The sequence below is a fragment of the Melanaphis sacchari genome, unplaced genomic scaffold (genome assembly GCF_002803265.2).
Source record: "Melanaphis sacchari strain LSU unplaced genomic scaffold, SCAv2.0 Contig2_pilon_pilon, whole genome shotgun sequence".
NCBI classification, from domain to species: Eukaryota; Metazoa; Arthropoda; class Insecta; order Hemiptera; family Aphididae; genus Melanaphis; species Melanaphis sacchari.
In genome coordinates, this window is record NW_020271173.1 from 2,567,166 (window position 1) to 2,585,604 (window position 18,439).

The window sequence follows — 18,439 nt, forward strand, 5'->3', positions numbered from 1 at the left end:
GAGATATTATATGGGTATTTACTATTATCCTGCAGCAGACTAAATTTGCGTTTTACCAAATACTCGGCTTCCAAAACAACAACAACTGTAAGAGATTAACTGTGACTCGATGCGAAACTTATACACTGGTGGGATCGGTTCACCAGACGTGCGAAAGAATGGACGTATAACAATAATAATTATAATAATTTATTTTTATCTCTTCGTCAAAAGCAATTTAAAACGTGGACTATAATAATATTACTTATACAGATGCATCGAAATCATCGTGTGCTTAATACTTATCGGATTAAACGATTAAATTATAAGTCACTGCAGTAGGCGTATTTCGAAGTTTTCTGGATGACAGTTATATTATTAGACCATTTAGTAATCATCTTATATACTTTTAAGTTGTATTATAATATTAGTTAGATATATAGCCCTACTTTATGTAGAAAAAGAATTAAACAAGTATAAAATATTGCACTTCTCCGATGTATCTACATTTTAATGTATATCAATTCACAGGTAAATCGTCATAATATTAAACCTAATATTGTGAACTGATTTTATTGAAATAGGCAATCGTTCTGTGGTAGATCAATTAATTTTCGACCGTAATTTAAACTACTCTCTGACAACAAATGTTAAACATATATAATATAAACAAAACATATTATGTGGTTTTTTTGAATTGAATCGAAATGCTTATGTTACCGTTATAGCAATTTATTAGGGTAATAAATGAAGTAGAAACCTCTTCCTGAGTTTTAAAGACTAAATATGGAAATCTAATATTTCAAGTCTACGAGCCCCAAATACAAACATCGATTAATAAATCTTTTTCTATGCAATCGACGTCGAAATGTTGGTTGCAGCTAAGAGGTATTTACGGTATTTTTTTTCGGTTAGCTTAGCTTGAATTTTCACAATAATTGTATGTGCTACTGAGATACCGGACGAGAGTTATATTTTGATTTTTTTTATTCGTTCTGAGTGATTGCACTCTGGATGTAAGCTGTATACCGTCATTTTAAACCACGTTGGAGTGACAATTATTTTTAAGCCTTACAAAAGTATCTCCGCTCATTCTGGTAGCTTGTTGTAGCGGTGTGATACATTGGTGTTCAAGGAGTTGGAGTGAGAAAAACGTGTCGAGCAATTTTAATTCTGAATATTTCAAATCCTCTAGAGTACAGCGGCAGACCGTCAATCATCTACACTAATTGGAACCGAATGGTGCCTTGTAGATTATCAAACTGCAGTACTTGAAAAATTCAAAAAACAACGTAACAACATTTGATTGATTTTTTTCACAGTTAATTCTCATAATAAATAATAATACACGTTATTTATTATTTACTAATATATGTTTAAAAAAAAAAAAAAAAAAAAACATATTATTGTCATATTATTTTGAAAACGGTCAGATAATGTAATATTAAAACACTTATTCGTTAAAATTAAAGTTTTGGAAAAACTTAAAATACGTTTATTGTTTATGTAATATATTAATATTATATTTAATAGTATTATATTAATGTGGCTTGGCGTGGCACGTTGGCTGCTACCAAATACCAATCGCAGAATGCGACTACAAGTAAGTAACAGCTACAGCTATTAGCTCCCGGATGGGCGAACACTCGGATTCATAGTGGTTAAAAACCTTGCCACACGGCACATTTACACGTATTTGCTATCAACTGTAACAACCGTAACAATAGTAAAAAAAAATACAACATACCGTACCAACCTTACCCCTACCACAGTTCATAACCCCTACAACAGCTATGGCCCTAGTCGCCAAGCTTAAGTTCAATAAAAAAAAAAATATATACATATTTTTATGCCAATGATTTTATAAGTTACATGAATACAAAAATTATTAGAATGATCACATATTTATAATTAACTTTAAATGAAGTATTAAGTCGACTAAATTACCACATTTTTTATTTTTAATCATTAAACATTTTTTTGGAAAATATTTTCTCATTCATCAGTTTGTAACTCAAGAATGAAATTTGATCCTCGTAAATGTTTTGATCGTTAAAAAATTGAACCACTATGTCTCTAAAAGGATTATAAAATATCCAAAAATACCATGGTAATTCCTTGGGATTGAAATGTCACTATAACGTAGCAACACGTCTCCAAAATCAAATTATCCTGTTTTCTTATTGTACATGACTGGTAAGTGGTAACTAACTACGTAATACTTTTCAATTTGGAAAATTTCCTATGTTCGTGATTTTTGAGCTGCCTAACACGTATTTCGTGTATTTCTGACTACAGTTTGAATTTAATTGTCATTAATTATATTTAATAATCATTACTACGCTTAGTGATTGTACTTAAGTTTAAATATTACTGTTGGTCTGAGTGAGATTATTCTGTGTAAAATTTTTATTTTAGAACGCTTTAAATACATGTCTGGGAATTGGTTTTCATAGAATATGAATAAAATGATTTTTATAACATAAAATCCATATTCTTATATTTTTTTATACTTATAAAATATTATAATCTCCAACAATATAATACCCTAATCACATTATTTAATATTTTACCAATACATTGTAATATATAGTGAAACACGGAAACGAGTGAAAACCAATATCTAAAATACTTGAAAACTGATAGTGATTACATAACACATAGAACAAGCACACGCACAAACCACTTGGATAGTTATAAATAATTGATCGATAATATCTTCAAGAAATTTCGGCGGTACGAGATAAATCTTAAGAACAACGTGCACTGCGCAATATATTATAGATATATATTTATTATACAATTATTATACAGTCACCCTCCCACAGCGTAATTATTGCGGAAGACCAAAACTCAAATCTACACATTCGGGCGTTTAGATTGGTCCCTGGTACGGGCCAGTAGCGGGAGGCTGCGTTGGCGAATATAAATTAGTTTTCGGCAGTCCGCGCGTGCCGGTCCAGACCGGGCAATCAATCCGGTCGGTGTTTCATGGTATTTCCGCTGCTGTTTCCGGTGACGCACTGCAAGTGTGTGCGGGCGCAGAGAAAACGCGATTAATTCTCTGGGATCTCAGCCCCGCCGCGCGCAGCAAGATTATCATCGCGACCATCGTACAGCTGCGCAGGTGGTAAGAAGGAAAAATAATAATAGTATTTCCGTCGAATAAAACAACACCATGTCTCTCACCGATTTTTTTAAAATTATTTTTATTGTTATTATTAAATTCGATAAAAATGGTTTATTTATAATAATATACAATACGATATTATTGGAATGTATGCATAAAAATCGATTTACTTTTTTATGTAACAAAACCAATTCTGACTTAGTCAGACGACTTCTTAAAACTAATACAAACTAAAATAAGATGTTTCAATATTATTTATTAATATACAATAATAATCATTTATTCTATAGATGAGCTGAATAGTGTTTTTACTTTGGTAGTTAATATAATTATAATAAAATTGGATCTAAGATTTATATATAACTATAAAGTTCTTAGAAATACAATAGAGTAAGGTAAAATTATATTTCGTAATACAAAGAAGCAAAATCTAAAAATAGTATATTTTTTTTTTTTAATCTAACTCCAGTGTCATAACACATGATTGCGTAATGTATTTGAATAGGTATATATAGTTTTATTTTTTTTAATCCAAAATTTTAGACGTTGGTGTCAAATATGTTAAGTTAAAATAATATTATTTTTACTATTACTAACTCATCGCATAATTGATATATTTATTGTCATCTATATATTTTTATAAAAAAAACATTATATTAGTACTTTTATGGTTTTTCACATACCGCGTTTTTTTACAATAAACTTTTTATCCAATTTCGTTATTCTTTGTATGCTTAAATTTTTAAAAATAAGTGGCTTTGACACACGCATATATATATATATATATATATATATTTATAAACATACATACATTATTTGTCTATATGTGTGTGTTTTTGAACTCCTCCTAAATGGCTGGGCCGATTTTGAAAAAAATTTTCTTTGTGCATTTGGATAAGCCCTTGAATGGTTTAGATTTAAAATTAGATCTGGCAGATTGCACTTAAATCTGGTTCTAGAAAATGTTGATATGGATTTGTCTTAAATAATACATGTGTGAATTGTAGATGCCAATGATCACTCATTCGATCATCATGTGGTTTGTTTTAAAATAAAAGAGCATAATACAAAACAGGTTTTAAGCATGCATAATTTTTTTTTTGGGCCCTACTCCCATCCACGGTTTATTGAATGATAAAATATGAATGTATCAGTGACATAATTTTTCTAGAAAAATAAAATTTAAACTTAACACAAAAAGTGGTCTTCCATAGTAAATCGAGCTTAATACAACTAAAATAAATGTCAATATATTGTTAACATTATTTTTTTAGTAAAATTTAGAATATTATAAAAATAAATTAAAATAAGTAATTTATTTATGTCAGCAAACTGTTAGAACTGTTAGGTACATAAATCCGAGATACAGTTATGTATCACCTTGTGTTAGTCTGACTGGAGAAAGTTTAAGTTCATTCTTGATTCTACAAATTAATTAACAATCAGGTTATTAATTTTTTAAATATTCAGTAAATATGCACATACAGGTATAAAAGGAATGCCGTATCATCCGTGAACAAAGAGTATAAATAACGGATTGAACAAAGTTTAAACCACATAAGAGGAATAATTTTAATGGGCAACAAAGTTTACGAAAATAACTGCTATGTTGTTTACTTCCATATAAGTTTAGAAAATGATTCATACGTCTACGCCACTAATTATAAAAACGAATTAAAAATAACGTAAAAAATATTAGAAAATCAATATATTTAAAGAATACTTTAAAAAAAAGTATTAAATCTATCACCACTTACTTGAGCAATAGATAATTTTAAAAAATTCTGCTTTAAATGATTAAAAAAAGTGTATAGACAACGTCGGTTGGGCAATTACGTAAAATTAATATATTGGAAAATATATCATCTACTGTATACCAAATCAAAGAACCAAAAATATTATCTTTTTAACACGTATTACGCCAAATATTAGCATTAGGCAATTAAATGAACACAAATGTATTTTGTACTGGTTATGAAATGTACGGAAACGACTAGTTATATAAAATATATACTTGTTGATTATATGTCATATTATAAATTATGAATTATTATTCAATAAAAATACTCTGAAACATAGTTTGGCCATCATTATCAATGTTTGTAAATTGATCAAAACTTAGTTTAAAAATGTAAGATCAATAATTTAAAATTTGTGATACTTTGTGAATTTTTGAATTTAAAACCGAACATATCTACATCATCTTTTTTATTAAATTTTTAAATAAAAAATACAAACTATAATTGTAGTGTATAAAAAAAGTTAAAGTATATTTATTTGTGTGTGCTAATAAGTTTTTTACTTGTAATCTACATCTTATAAGTTAATTTAACCTATTTTAAATATGAAACCAATCTAACAAAAACACACAAAGCCATTGATAGGAAATAAAAAATTCAACATCACTTAAATATATATATATATATATATATTAAAAAATATCTAAAATATGTAAAATTTGTCTAATCTAAAATAAAACAGTAATACAATTAATTTTATAAGAAATCAAAGTGAATTATCATGTAAAATAAAATAATTATATATCAAGAGCTTTTTACATGAATGCCTTTCCTAGTCACATGAATAAATACAATAATATCAAAAACCAAAATGTTTATAAATTAACATAAAAAAAAAAAATTTAATTTATAGTAATAAGTAAATTTTAATTCTATAAATAAATCGCAAATAGCATCTGAGTATGACGCGAGCCATAATTTAGTCACCTTTATTGTATACTCAGAATATTATATAATTCAAAATAATTAGTATTCAATTATTCCCGTAATAGTTGACTTAAAACCAAAAAATACTATCTTAAAATATTACATTTTTCAAAAGAATATTTTTAAACTTCAAACCGTCATATCTTTTTTGGTAATGAATACACTATTAGAATTCACAAAGTTGTTCTATATTAAGTGTTGAAATTGATTTTTTGTTCTAAACAAACTTTAAGTAAAAAAAAAAAAGTAAAAGCATGCCAGTTAAAAACCAAAAAATTCTGCGGACAAAATATTTTGATTCTTAAATATTCTTTTTCACTTTGGTAAAAATTTTCTGTTAGGAATAAAATGTATGTTACATATCATAACATTACCAAATTTAATATCATAAATAATAAAGCATAAAATTTTTTTTTTAGATACATTTTTATTTTAAAATTCATAAAATTTAAACCAAATTAGTAATTTTTACCTGTAGATAAGAAACACAATTTACGCTTCCCCTCAATTCATAAAAATTGGATTTTGATATAAGTAAATGTCAAAACTCAGATGTGATAAAACTTTTAAACCAAAACAATATTTTGATACAATAAAAGATTTGTTGTTTTGTTGAGAAGTTTACAATTATTATATTAGTTGTAGCATTAAACTATCATATTATCATTGTATACAGCTGTTTAAACTCTGAATACAAGATATAGTAGAATTTGGTGTTGACGGATGGCTTTTAATTTATATTATTTATAGTTAAATAAAAAATAATATTTTTTAATACTATAAGAACTAAATAATGCGTTTTTAGATCATAATTAAGTATACAATTAGTAATATTGACTTTTATTTTTATTATTACTACGATATTTATCATTTTAATAAATTTGAAATTGGTATTAATCTTTTTATACGACTACATTGTGTACTTAATTTATCTTTTATGGAAATAGACCATAATTACAGCTAAAAAGTTGGAGTGTATTATAGTTAACTACTATTCAATAGGAGAGGGGGCTAAATTTGTAAAATTGTAATTTTGACGTTGGAAAATTCATATGGTACATCTTAACGAATCGACTAGACTACATTATGTAGGTAATATGATAAGGTTACAAAACCCATGGTTAATGTTTTTAGTTAGATTATAGTAATATTCTGATGTCGTCTTGTCATCGTTGTGTATACGAGTACACTTGTCTTGGTGGAGACGAAAAATCGATGTCTGTCCCGAGCGAGCGCAAGAAATATTCTACATCCACGCTCGTTGTTCGACGTTCCGGTATATGGATTAAAGAAAGATAGAGGTTTGTATATATAAATCACCTAGTTCAACTTAATAATGGTATATTATTACGTTGAATCGAACGCAAACTATGTAACTCGAGATAATTTTTTTTCCGACCTTCTTTTATAATCAAAACGTCATTGCCTAATAAACAACACGCTTTTTGCGCAAATGAATATTGTTATATATTTCTTATACTATACAGCTATAGTATATTTACGCGTTTTTGGAAAATTTTACCGCACATTACGTATTTATCTTGGCACCGCATCGAAAAGAAATATAATCTATTAGTTTTCAATACGAGTTTCAACTCTTGTGAAAACCGTGAAAGTTTTCACAACCCACGACCGTAAAACCGTAAAACCACTGTCCTGCACCATGTAATCAATGGAATGGCTACCACTGTCAACGCTCGCCGTATTTAAGTTTTATTTTTTGATGGTACAAAATTAAAAGTCCGAAAACAAGCGAGGCGTATTGGCTTTTGAATAATTAAACTTACATCAAACGTATGCTGAAGTGGGTTAGTACTCAATTCAAATAGTAGATTTCTACCTTATGCAACTGTATAATATTTAGACGTAGGTGTGTAGCTAGAAAGTTTTGTGTATAAAATATCTTTCTAGTTATCATAATTATAAAATCTAAAAATATATTATATGCTAAAAATGTTTTAGATTATGTTAGGATGAATTATATTTTTCTTATACAGTGAAACCTCTAAATATTAGACACTTTTGGTTGTTGAAATATTGTCCACTATTTAAAAGTAAAAGGTATTTTACTTACCCAAAATTTGTACGCATCAACAAGTCCAATGGTAAACTGAACGACCGGGATAACGGAAAATTTCCCGATAGATTGCTGTTCGTATAAAACATATATTTATAAATATTATTGTGATATTATAAATTTAAGTTAAGTATGTAATATTATTATTAACCATAAAATTCCAGATGACTGACTATTTTAAAATACATGGCCGTTAGTATACTCAGAACCTCTAAAATCATGATTTTACCAGGCTGTTTTTTTTTTATCCCAGTCTGCCACTGTCAACAATCATCTTTATATTGAACGCTCAAAATTCAAAAATATCAATTTTTTTAAATTTAATCTTTTTTGTTTAGTGGACATTATGTAATACACATTTACACTACAATATATATATATATTTGTTTAAAATACAAACATAATAAAATACGATCAGAACAACTTCATATTACGAAAATATTTTTATTGATGCAATAATATTTCAATGACTGGACGGATGAGATAATTATAATATGTAGCTTAATTATGTATGATGGGTAATAGAGTAAAATACAATTTATAATTGTAAAATTGTACCTAGATATTTTACAATTATTATTTCAAATTAAGTTTGAAAATGATTAAAATCAAATGTTAAAATACCATCAAATTGTCCATTATTTAGAGATTTTCCTATAAAGAAGTAGTGAAAATGCCCCTAAAAAATGTTGACTCTTTAGAAATATCCGTTAAGAGAGATTTCACTATATTTTGTTTAAAGAAATATTTAAAATTTCAATGTATTTTATAATATATTGATGTGATCATATAACTCCAAAATGGGTGTATGAACAACCCCTTTCTAAATTATATTTAAACATTAAATTAAAATACTCCCCTTTAAAATACTCTGGACTGAAAATGCAAATTAAAGGTTAAAACATTGTATTCATTAGTAACTAATTCAAACTTAATGATAAGGTAACTAGATTTTATAAAAAATTGAAAATAATACGTTTTTCTACAAATGTACAAAACTAGTTATTAAGTAGACTTTTATCATAAGTTATAACCAAACAATTGGCTGTTTTATTCATTAACACAAATAGTTTCGTCGTGTAAGTGACCACTACAACGACGATTTATTTTAAGTTAAATAGAATAATTAGAGTATAATTATATCGGTAAACAATTTATTATTTTACACCTACTTAGTTGTTAGCACATCGTAGTCCGGCAGCAATGTGTTTGTTCAGAACACGTTAATAATAATTATGGAGAGTGTCTTGTCATTGTAATGGCTATCCTATTTGTTCGTTTGTACATTATTTTTTTTCCTCTTTGTAAAATTATAAGCAATGCCAAAAAAAAAAGTAGAAATGTTTATTTACGTGCCATTTCGTATTGTGTATAATATTATATTATTGGTATATTTATTGTCTTTTGACTGAGCGTAGGAGGTGGTTTGGGAATTTTAAATGTTTTGAATGTTGTATTATTGTCACGGGTATTTTATATGTATAATACTTTTTACCATCTCAAGCGAATCGATTACGAGATCCGTTTGACACCTCTCTTTGGTTCGGCGAGAGTTATTATTTATAATTTTGTCGACGGTCATCAATTTCAACGAGTGCTATCCATTGGGAATATACTACAACATAGGTATATTATATATATATATATATATATATATTGTATATGAACTCTTTATATCTACGCTGAAATAAACCAAATAGAAGAAAACGATAAAATAAGAAACTTTTCCTAGTATCGGTGATCGTTCATTGGTGTTAGTATTAGTATAGGTATATACATCTTACAATGCACTTCAATTTTCGTAATTAATACGATCTAGTGCTTTTGGTCTTACAGCGTAATTCCCCATCGGCCACCCGCAACACTGTAATATTATTATATAGCTGCAAATGCTTGCGCACCATTTATAGTATTAGATTTATTTAGGATTTACCACGTCCAAAAGAAATGCGACGAACGAAAGTGTTATCAACGTAATTACGTCATTATACATCATTTAAATATCATATGTAAAAAGTTTTTGATTATGTATCATCATTTTGATGACAGTTGCTTAGAAATTCAATTATTTGAATATTCATACTCCCAATTAAAAAAAAAAATATCTTGGCATTTCATTTTTAAGGTATAAATTGTTCATTGTTCAATTCAAACACAAGTGAAATAATAGGTAAATACGTAATCAAAAGAAAATACGGATCGCCAAATAAATTTAGTAATTGTTTTCTTACGTATATTTTGTTAATATTGTACGAGATTAATAATTAAATATTATTTTATCTATTTACATAGCCAGATATATTCCCAATATTTCTAAGGTTAATAAAATGTATTGTTGTAATCATGTTGTAAATTAAAATCAACTAACAAATCAATTAAAACTATTAATGCTATTCATGCTATTTAAATTGTATAATAAAATTATAGATTTTTTTATTTTTCAATGGGAAAATTAATTACATAAAAGTATGTTACTATCAAAATATTTTATAAGGATATTTTATTTAATCCTATACTCTCTTTTTAATTTTAAATCATTTTAAATTTGCCAAAAAAATATATTTAAATTAAATTTCACACTTTAATTAATATTTTTTAGTAATGAATAATGAGTAACATAAATACCACTGCCAATAAAGAATTATGAATATTATGAAAAAAGTGAAAATTGAAATTTATTTAAGATCTAAAAACTCCAAACTCTTAAATAAAATATTAGTTTTCATAGACATTTTTTAATGCATCTCTGTCATAAAGATAAAGATCCTGATATATTATTTTTATATTAAAATGTTAACAATTAAACGTAAATAATTTAAAAGTAACTTATTTTTATAAAAAGTTTATCCCTTAATATGCTTAAAAAGGTTAACGTTAAGTTTCATATTCAAAATTATTTTTGAAACTTAATAAAATTCTGTGTCTCTGGCATAAACATATTAAGATTCAAAATTAAAGACCGCCCATATGAGCAAAGCAAACGTAGTTTATATAAGTTGATCGTTAACGATCGATAAGTGATTTAAGATAAATATAATGTTTTAACACTTCCATTTCAATAGTTATTCTTATTATGAAAATGTGAAGAATGACCAAAAACTATTTCAACATCTGCGCGTGAATATTAGTCAACTATTAACAGATTATTTTTTTACTAATAAAATAAAAATTTTAATAGTTTAAAAATATATTTTATTTCTTAGAAAGTTCAATTGCAAGATAATATACATCTATACAAATACACGCATATATGCATATATATATATATATATATATATATATATATATATATATATATATATATATATAATGACTTAAAAATCAATATTTAATTTAAAAAAAATAATGTGCACCAATCGGATAAATGTAAGCACTTTAAACACACACAATCACATATTGAATAACATTTTAATTAAAATAAAGATAAGTTATCTCATCAAAACTAATAAATGAATAAATAAACTGTAAAATTAATTAATTAGTTATTGTGTATAAGTCTTTATTGTATGTTATATATTGTAAATCTCTTTTGAAAATATCATTGACTTTTGCTGCAGAAAGTTAATTTAAATCATAAAAAAAAGGAAGTTTACCCTATTCATAATCAACCAAACCAAATTTTTAATTATTATATTGAAGTAAAATGTATTCATATCAGTTAAATAAACAACGCATACTTATGCACTCGAATTTTTATTTATAAAAAATATAATAACAAAATAAAAGCTCGAAAAAAAAATCTTTGAATAAGAGCTGAGACACATAAATTGCAACTTTTACTTGAAACCTCATGCAGTAGATTCTATTTTGATAAAAAAAAAAATGCTTTAATCAAGTTGGTACAAAAGATAATTGGTGTACAATTTTTCAAAGAACTGAAAATGGATCCCTTAAATAAAAGATTAGAAAAAATAAGCTTAATAAATAATTTGATATAGTTCGTCGAGTAAACAAATACAATTATTTCATAAAAATATTTTAAGCTCTTCAAAAGACTCATCACACCAGGTCGTGTCAAGCCAGATCAACAACAACGAAAAACCATCATACGCCCATACAACTTCCAAAAGAAACATTGCCTCAAACTCGGACAATCATGATTCAACAGTTCCACAAGCCCCATCCCTAGCATCCTTCCTCGAAGAATTCAAATCACTGATAACCCCTCTCATTTCTCTTCTTACATCACTAATTACCAAATTGTTCAGCCAAAATGACAATTAATCCAACAAATATTATTCTCTGGAATGCAAATGGCTTATCCCAACATAAACATGAACTACATAATTTTTTAATTCAAAATAATATCCACGTAGCTTGTATCACTGAAACCCACCTAACTAAAACAATAAAATTAAAATTACCTGGTTACTCAATTTACCGTGCAGACCACCCGGACGGCACGGCTCATGCAGGCTCAGCCATAATCATTGCCACTAACTTAGTTCACAACCTACACTCAATCAATCCACAAACCAACCTTCAGTCAGTTTCTATCCAAACTTTCCTAAACCATGTTCCACTAACCCTTGCTTCAGTCTACTGTTCACCCAGCCAAAAAATCACCACTCAAGATTTTGCTCAACTTTTTATCTCACTAGGAAATAATTTCATTGCAGGTGGCGACTTTAATTCTAAACATCCAGTATGGGGCTGCCGCTCCACCTCTCCAAGAGGTAAAATCCTACACAAAACAACTACCGATCATAAATGGTCAATCCTTGCACCTACTGGACCGACATATTGGCCCACTCACACTAATAGGCATCCAGATATTTTAGACTTCTTCATATATTCCACCCCAAGTAACTTACCCCTTGCTATATATAACATCACTGATCTTTCCTCTGATCATACCCCAGTTAAGCTAGTCATCGATGGTGAAACAAACCAAATCCCAACAAGATCTTCTCTGACCTCAGGCCCAATTAACTGGACCCAATACAAGAAGTACTTAAGCAACAATACAAAATTAGGCATACCTCTTAAAACTCCCCAAGACCTCGAGAAAGCTTCTGTCACATTTATAGAAATGATCCAATCCGCGGCCAAACTGTCCTCGCGCCCAAGTAACAACTATTCCACCTCCTCGAACAAAATTCTGGACAAATATCCACTCCCGGACCACATCAATGTACTCTTAAGACAAAAAAGAAAAGCTCGTGCCAAATGGCAAATCACAGGTTACCCTAACGACAAGCGGATCTTTAATAACCTAACCAACAAACTTAAAAGACAACTTCAAAATCACAAAAATCAATCCTATGACAGCTACATCTGTAACCTAAATCCAACAAACGGCTCGCTTTGGAAAGCAACCAAAAAAATCCTTAGACACATCGAACCCACTCCTCCAATTCGTCGCCCCGATAACTCTAAAATTACTGACGATGTGGAAAAGTCCAACGTTTTTGCCGAACACCTTGCTACAGTTTTCAAACCAAACATTATACAAACAAATCCGCAGCACTCTGCCAGAGTGTTCGAGTTCTTAGATAGTCCACTACCAGTCTCTATGCCTGCCAAACCCACTACCCCAAATGAAGTTTTCTTCTATATAAAACATTTAAAGGCTGGCAAAGCTCCTGGTCATGATTTGATAACTGCTCCATTTTTAAAACAATTACCTCCCAAGACAATAATACTTCTATCTTATATATTCAATTCTATACTCCGCCTTTCTTACATGCCATCTATCTGGAAACATGCTCAAATAATACTCATCCACAAACCAGGTAAACCTCCCGAAAACCCATCCTCTTACCGTCCTATAAGCCTTCTGTCTATCGTAGGAAAACTATTTGAAAAAATACTACTAAAAAGAATTACAAAAATTGCCGCAGATAATAAAATTATACCTGATTTCCAATTTGGCTTCAAATCTAAACACAACACAATCCACCAACTGCATCGAGTCGTCGATCAAATCTCATCAGCATTCGAGAGCAAAAAAATCTGCATTGGTATTTTTCTAGATATCGCACAGGCTTTTGACCGAGTTTGGCACCCTGGCCTACTCTTTAAATTAAAATCTTTCTTGCCTGCTCCGTACTACCTACTAATTAAATCTTATCTAAACCAACGAACATTTGTCATAAAAATTAACGGCGCCTTATCCAACTCTCAAATAGCAACTGCCGGTGTTCCCCAAGGCAGCGACATAGCTCCCTTCCTATTCAATGTCTTCACCAGTGACCTACCTCTAAACGAAAACACACTACTTGGTACGTTCGCGGATGACACTGCTATCCTTGCTACTGACTATGATCCCATCCAAGCTGCCCAAAAAATCCAAAACCACCTAACTGTGCTAAACACCTGGTTTCATGACTGGAAAATCCAAGTAAACCCATCAAAATCCTCACAAATTACCTTCACACTTCGATCTCTAGAATGTCCCGCAACCTTTATCGGCAATGCACAAATTCCATCTACCACACAAACTAATTATTTGGGCTTAATTCTCGACAAACGCCTTACATGGGGTCCACACTTAAAAAAAAAGCGTAAAGCTCTCAATTCAAGACTCCACCTTCTCAGACCCTTACTCCGCTCAAAGCTCTCATTAAAAACCAAAAGATCAATATACATGGCTCTTCTAAGACCCTTGTGGTACTATGGCATACAACTTTGGGGGTCAGCCAAACCCTCAAATACTAGAACTATTCAGGCATTTCAGTCCATTTGTCTACGTCTAATATCTGGTGCCCCTTGGTATATTACCAATGAATCACTTCATAAAGACATCTGCATTCCAACCTTAAACAGCCTTGCCAAAATCACCTACAAAAAAACACACAAAACATTCAGTACTCACTCTAATCCTATAATCACCCAACTATCATCAAATCAAATTCCAGGTAATCCACCCAGGCGCCTGAAAAGGAACTGGTGTAGGGACCTACTCTCTCCTTAAACCGCTTACCACGGGGTGTCGCCAATGGGCAACTTCCCCCCTCCTGAAAATCAATTCCATCACATTTACTTATTGTATAACTACAAATACAGATTGTAAATATTATGTTTTGTTCAATAAAATAAAAAAAAAAAAAAAAAAAAAAAAAAAAATTCTCAATAATAAAAATTATAAATTATATTAACAACTTAAAAGCTAGGTTAAAATATATAATAACATAATTCCAAAAATAAGTCCCAAATGTTGATATATTAAATTAACAATCAACATTTAAAAACATAAAATTTGTTCCATGAAAAAAAAAAAAAAAAAAATAAATATTCATAAACATGGATAAAAAGTAAAAACACAATCAAATTGAAAAATCCATAAGGCTTACAAATCCTTTATCGACATCACGAAAGATATAACTAAATTATACATGATTTTGATTAATTTCCAAGTATTCGAGTTATATAAAAAAATGACTTTTGAAAAAAAAAATGATTAATAAGCTTAACTTTTTTACGCATGAATTTCAATCATTCTTTTCAATTCCAAAAAAAGCTTTTGAACAACCCTAACGGATACATAAACGCTAAGTCTTCAGATCATTTTAAAAATCTGGAAGACAATATAATACAAAGAATCCTGAGTGGTATAACATTACGCACTCCGTAGTTGGCACTTATTACGACATAAAGCAATTTAGAATTTTGAATTATCAGCTAGAAACTATCATAAATTCGTTATCAAAGAACGGTGATAGTATAGAATGAAGAAAAGTTGTTAAATCGGGTATCTCGATTGTCACCCACACAATGTAGTTCGTTAAAATCACTTTGATAATTATATTACCCACGCGATAATTATTATAATTATATACGATACCGTTTAGGTCGAAGTGTCACTGAAACTACGCCATCATATCGGGAAAAGAGATGGTGTGCATAATATAATAATAATAATAAATGCTGACGAGAGTTGGTATTCTGACTTTGATAAAATTCCGAACAATGTATAATATGAAGATGACTTAAATTTCACGTTTTAATTTGTATATTCTTTGTCGAAATTATGTTCAAACAAATTATCATATTAAACTGAAAAATTTTGTAAAACTAAAAAAAATCCCAACATTAAGGCATAAAAAGTTCTATAATTTTATGTCATAAAAACTATGAAGCAAAAATGATAATTCAAAGCTATAGTTTATCATTATTTTTATTATTTAAATCTATCTACGTACATTGTAAGAAAATAAATTATAATTACTATTCAGTGGCATGTTAAAGGTCATTTTTATGTCTGTCCTATGAAAAATAGTACTTACTACTTTATTTGAAAAACAAATTTAAATTAATATTATTTTTATTTTTATCAGCCTAGATAATAAATAATAATAATTACGTATTATTATGATTAAATTATAAACTAATATATTTTTTGATTTTAGCTTCAATAGTTACTAAAATAATAAATAAAAATGTATTTTATCCCACAATAATTTAGTGATAAGATTAAAAAAAATATATGCTACTATATTTTCAAAGAGCTCGCATGTCTTTCTCTCATAAACTAAAGGCCAAAATTTTCTACTTCTCTTCAAAAAGTATCACGAAACCATGTTATGTCCATTATTTTTTTTTTATCTATGGGTACCTAAGACCCCATAAAAACCCCTTTGGTTAAATTAAAAACACCATTACTGTACTTGTATTTTATAACCATTAAAATCACCACCTGTTTATATTTAAACAGATATTATAAGATATGATAATATTATAAGTCAACAAAAGATATTCTTATACGTTAATTTTTGTCAGTTATATTATGCCTCATTTAGAATATTCCAACAAATAACAATATATTACACAATAACATAATATTGACTATAACGTTCGGCTTAAATTTTTCAACTTTTTTCTACGTACAAATATAAAATAGATTAAATATTTTTCAAATCTAGTCTCCTTTTTATCATAAAGTGAACTCTTATCGTGTTTTTTCCTTTTTTTTATGATATTCTAAGAAATCTTTTCATAATTGTTTATTTTAAGTACTGGCGTGTCACTATATTTATTGAATCCATATCAATATTGTACACATTTATAACATTGTATTCTATCTTTGTCTGGTAAACTGAAACTCTAATACATAGGCACATATAGTGAAGAACTAAAGGGTGCTTAGTCCATCCAGACTTAAAATTAGTACCCCTAGTTTCCTTAAGTAGTTTACGTCAGTATTTAACCAATCACTTGTAAATTATTGTGATTTATTAGTTTGGATAAAATTTTTTTTTTCTGTTACTTATAGTTCGCAACTTTATTGTGTGAATTTACATTACATAAATAATATAATATTTACAAAACCACACACCGTAAATGAAGATTATTTTTTAATTATACTTTGGATTATGTATTATTATTGCATTATTCAATAATATTATATTTCTGAAAAAAAAAAAGAAAAGAAAATACGAGTTAAAAATATCTCTACTTAAGTCTTTGTAATAATATATTACTAAAAAATATGTATACACTGAAGTGTCAAATGAAAAATTTCAGATGACGTTAAACATTCAAACTCCATAATTATGCTCCTAGTCATCGAAAAGGAGCAGATTTTGAAAATAATTTTATAAATACTATTAAATACTATCGAAGAACTGTATATTTAATAATAATTAATACAATAATTATAAATTTAAAAAAAAAAAAAAAGTTTTTTTCTGATAAGAGTTATTTCATGTATACTTAATGATGGTATTAATTGAGTTTTTATGTTGACAGAAAATGGACCTCAACCGAGACGGGGTGGTGTCATTTGATGAGTTCATGGAAAGTTGTAAAAATGACGAGAACATTACCCGTGCAATGATCTCAATGTAGACAAGAGATATCGTAAATAGAGATGATTTGTATAATATTGTGAATATCGTTTTAAAATGATATTAAACCTGAAAAACTGATGGGCCACTACAGCTGGGCAACGTAAAATCGTCAGACATCATATGAATGATGAATAGTAGTATAATATTATATGAAAAATAATTTTTTTTTTTAAACATTTTTTTTTTTTTTTTTTTGACTTATTGTACGATTAAAATCATTTTTTATTCTTTTTTTATTTTATTTTTTTCCGTAACGCTATCTTTATAAAAAGGCTTATGATTTTCAAACAAACGGAGAAATATAATATACGTAGTATATTAAAATGTTATTATTTTATGTTAGGTTTCATATGAGATGGCAACTATATAATATAATATCATAATAAATAATTGTTAGTGTATAAAACTTTTTCGAAACAAATTTCGTGCATACAGGTCAGGTGTCAAAATGCCACTCAATGTGATTCCACATGAAAAGCCATCATACTTTTTTTTATTTATTTATTTATTTTTTTTTTATATATATACTTTGTCAAAATAATATGATATACTAAAGTAAGTTATATTATAATAACATTATTGGTTACTATTAATGTACATTTTTAACGATATAATATTTATACTTTACTTATACACCGTACATAGAAAAATATCTCGACTCCGGTGGAACAGGGTAATAATAAGAATATACACGATAATACACATGATTCAAAGGAATTATAGACTAGATATTATA

At 28.1% G+C, this 18,439-nt stretch overlaps 1 protein-coding gene across 1 annotated transcript in view; it reads left to right on the forward strand.

Annotated features, from left to right (window-relative positions):
* Nucleotides 1-17,900, forward strand: part of LOC112595788 (Kv channel-interacting protein 4-like) — a 129,567-nt gene extending 111,667 nt beyond the window's left edge. The window contains exon 6 of the mRNA XM_025341123.1: nucleotides 17,603-17,900. Coding sequence (XP_025196908.1) covers nucleotides 17,603-17,701 — 99 coding nt within the window. The 3' untranslated portion in view covers nucleotides 17,702-17,900. The remainder of the gene's footprint in view (nucleotides 1-17,602) is intronic.
* The last annotated feature ends 539 nt before the right edge of the window (nucleotides 17,901-18,439 follow it).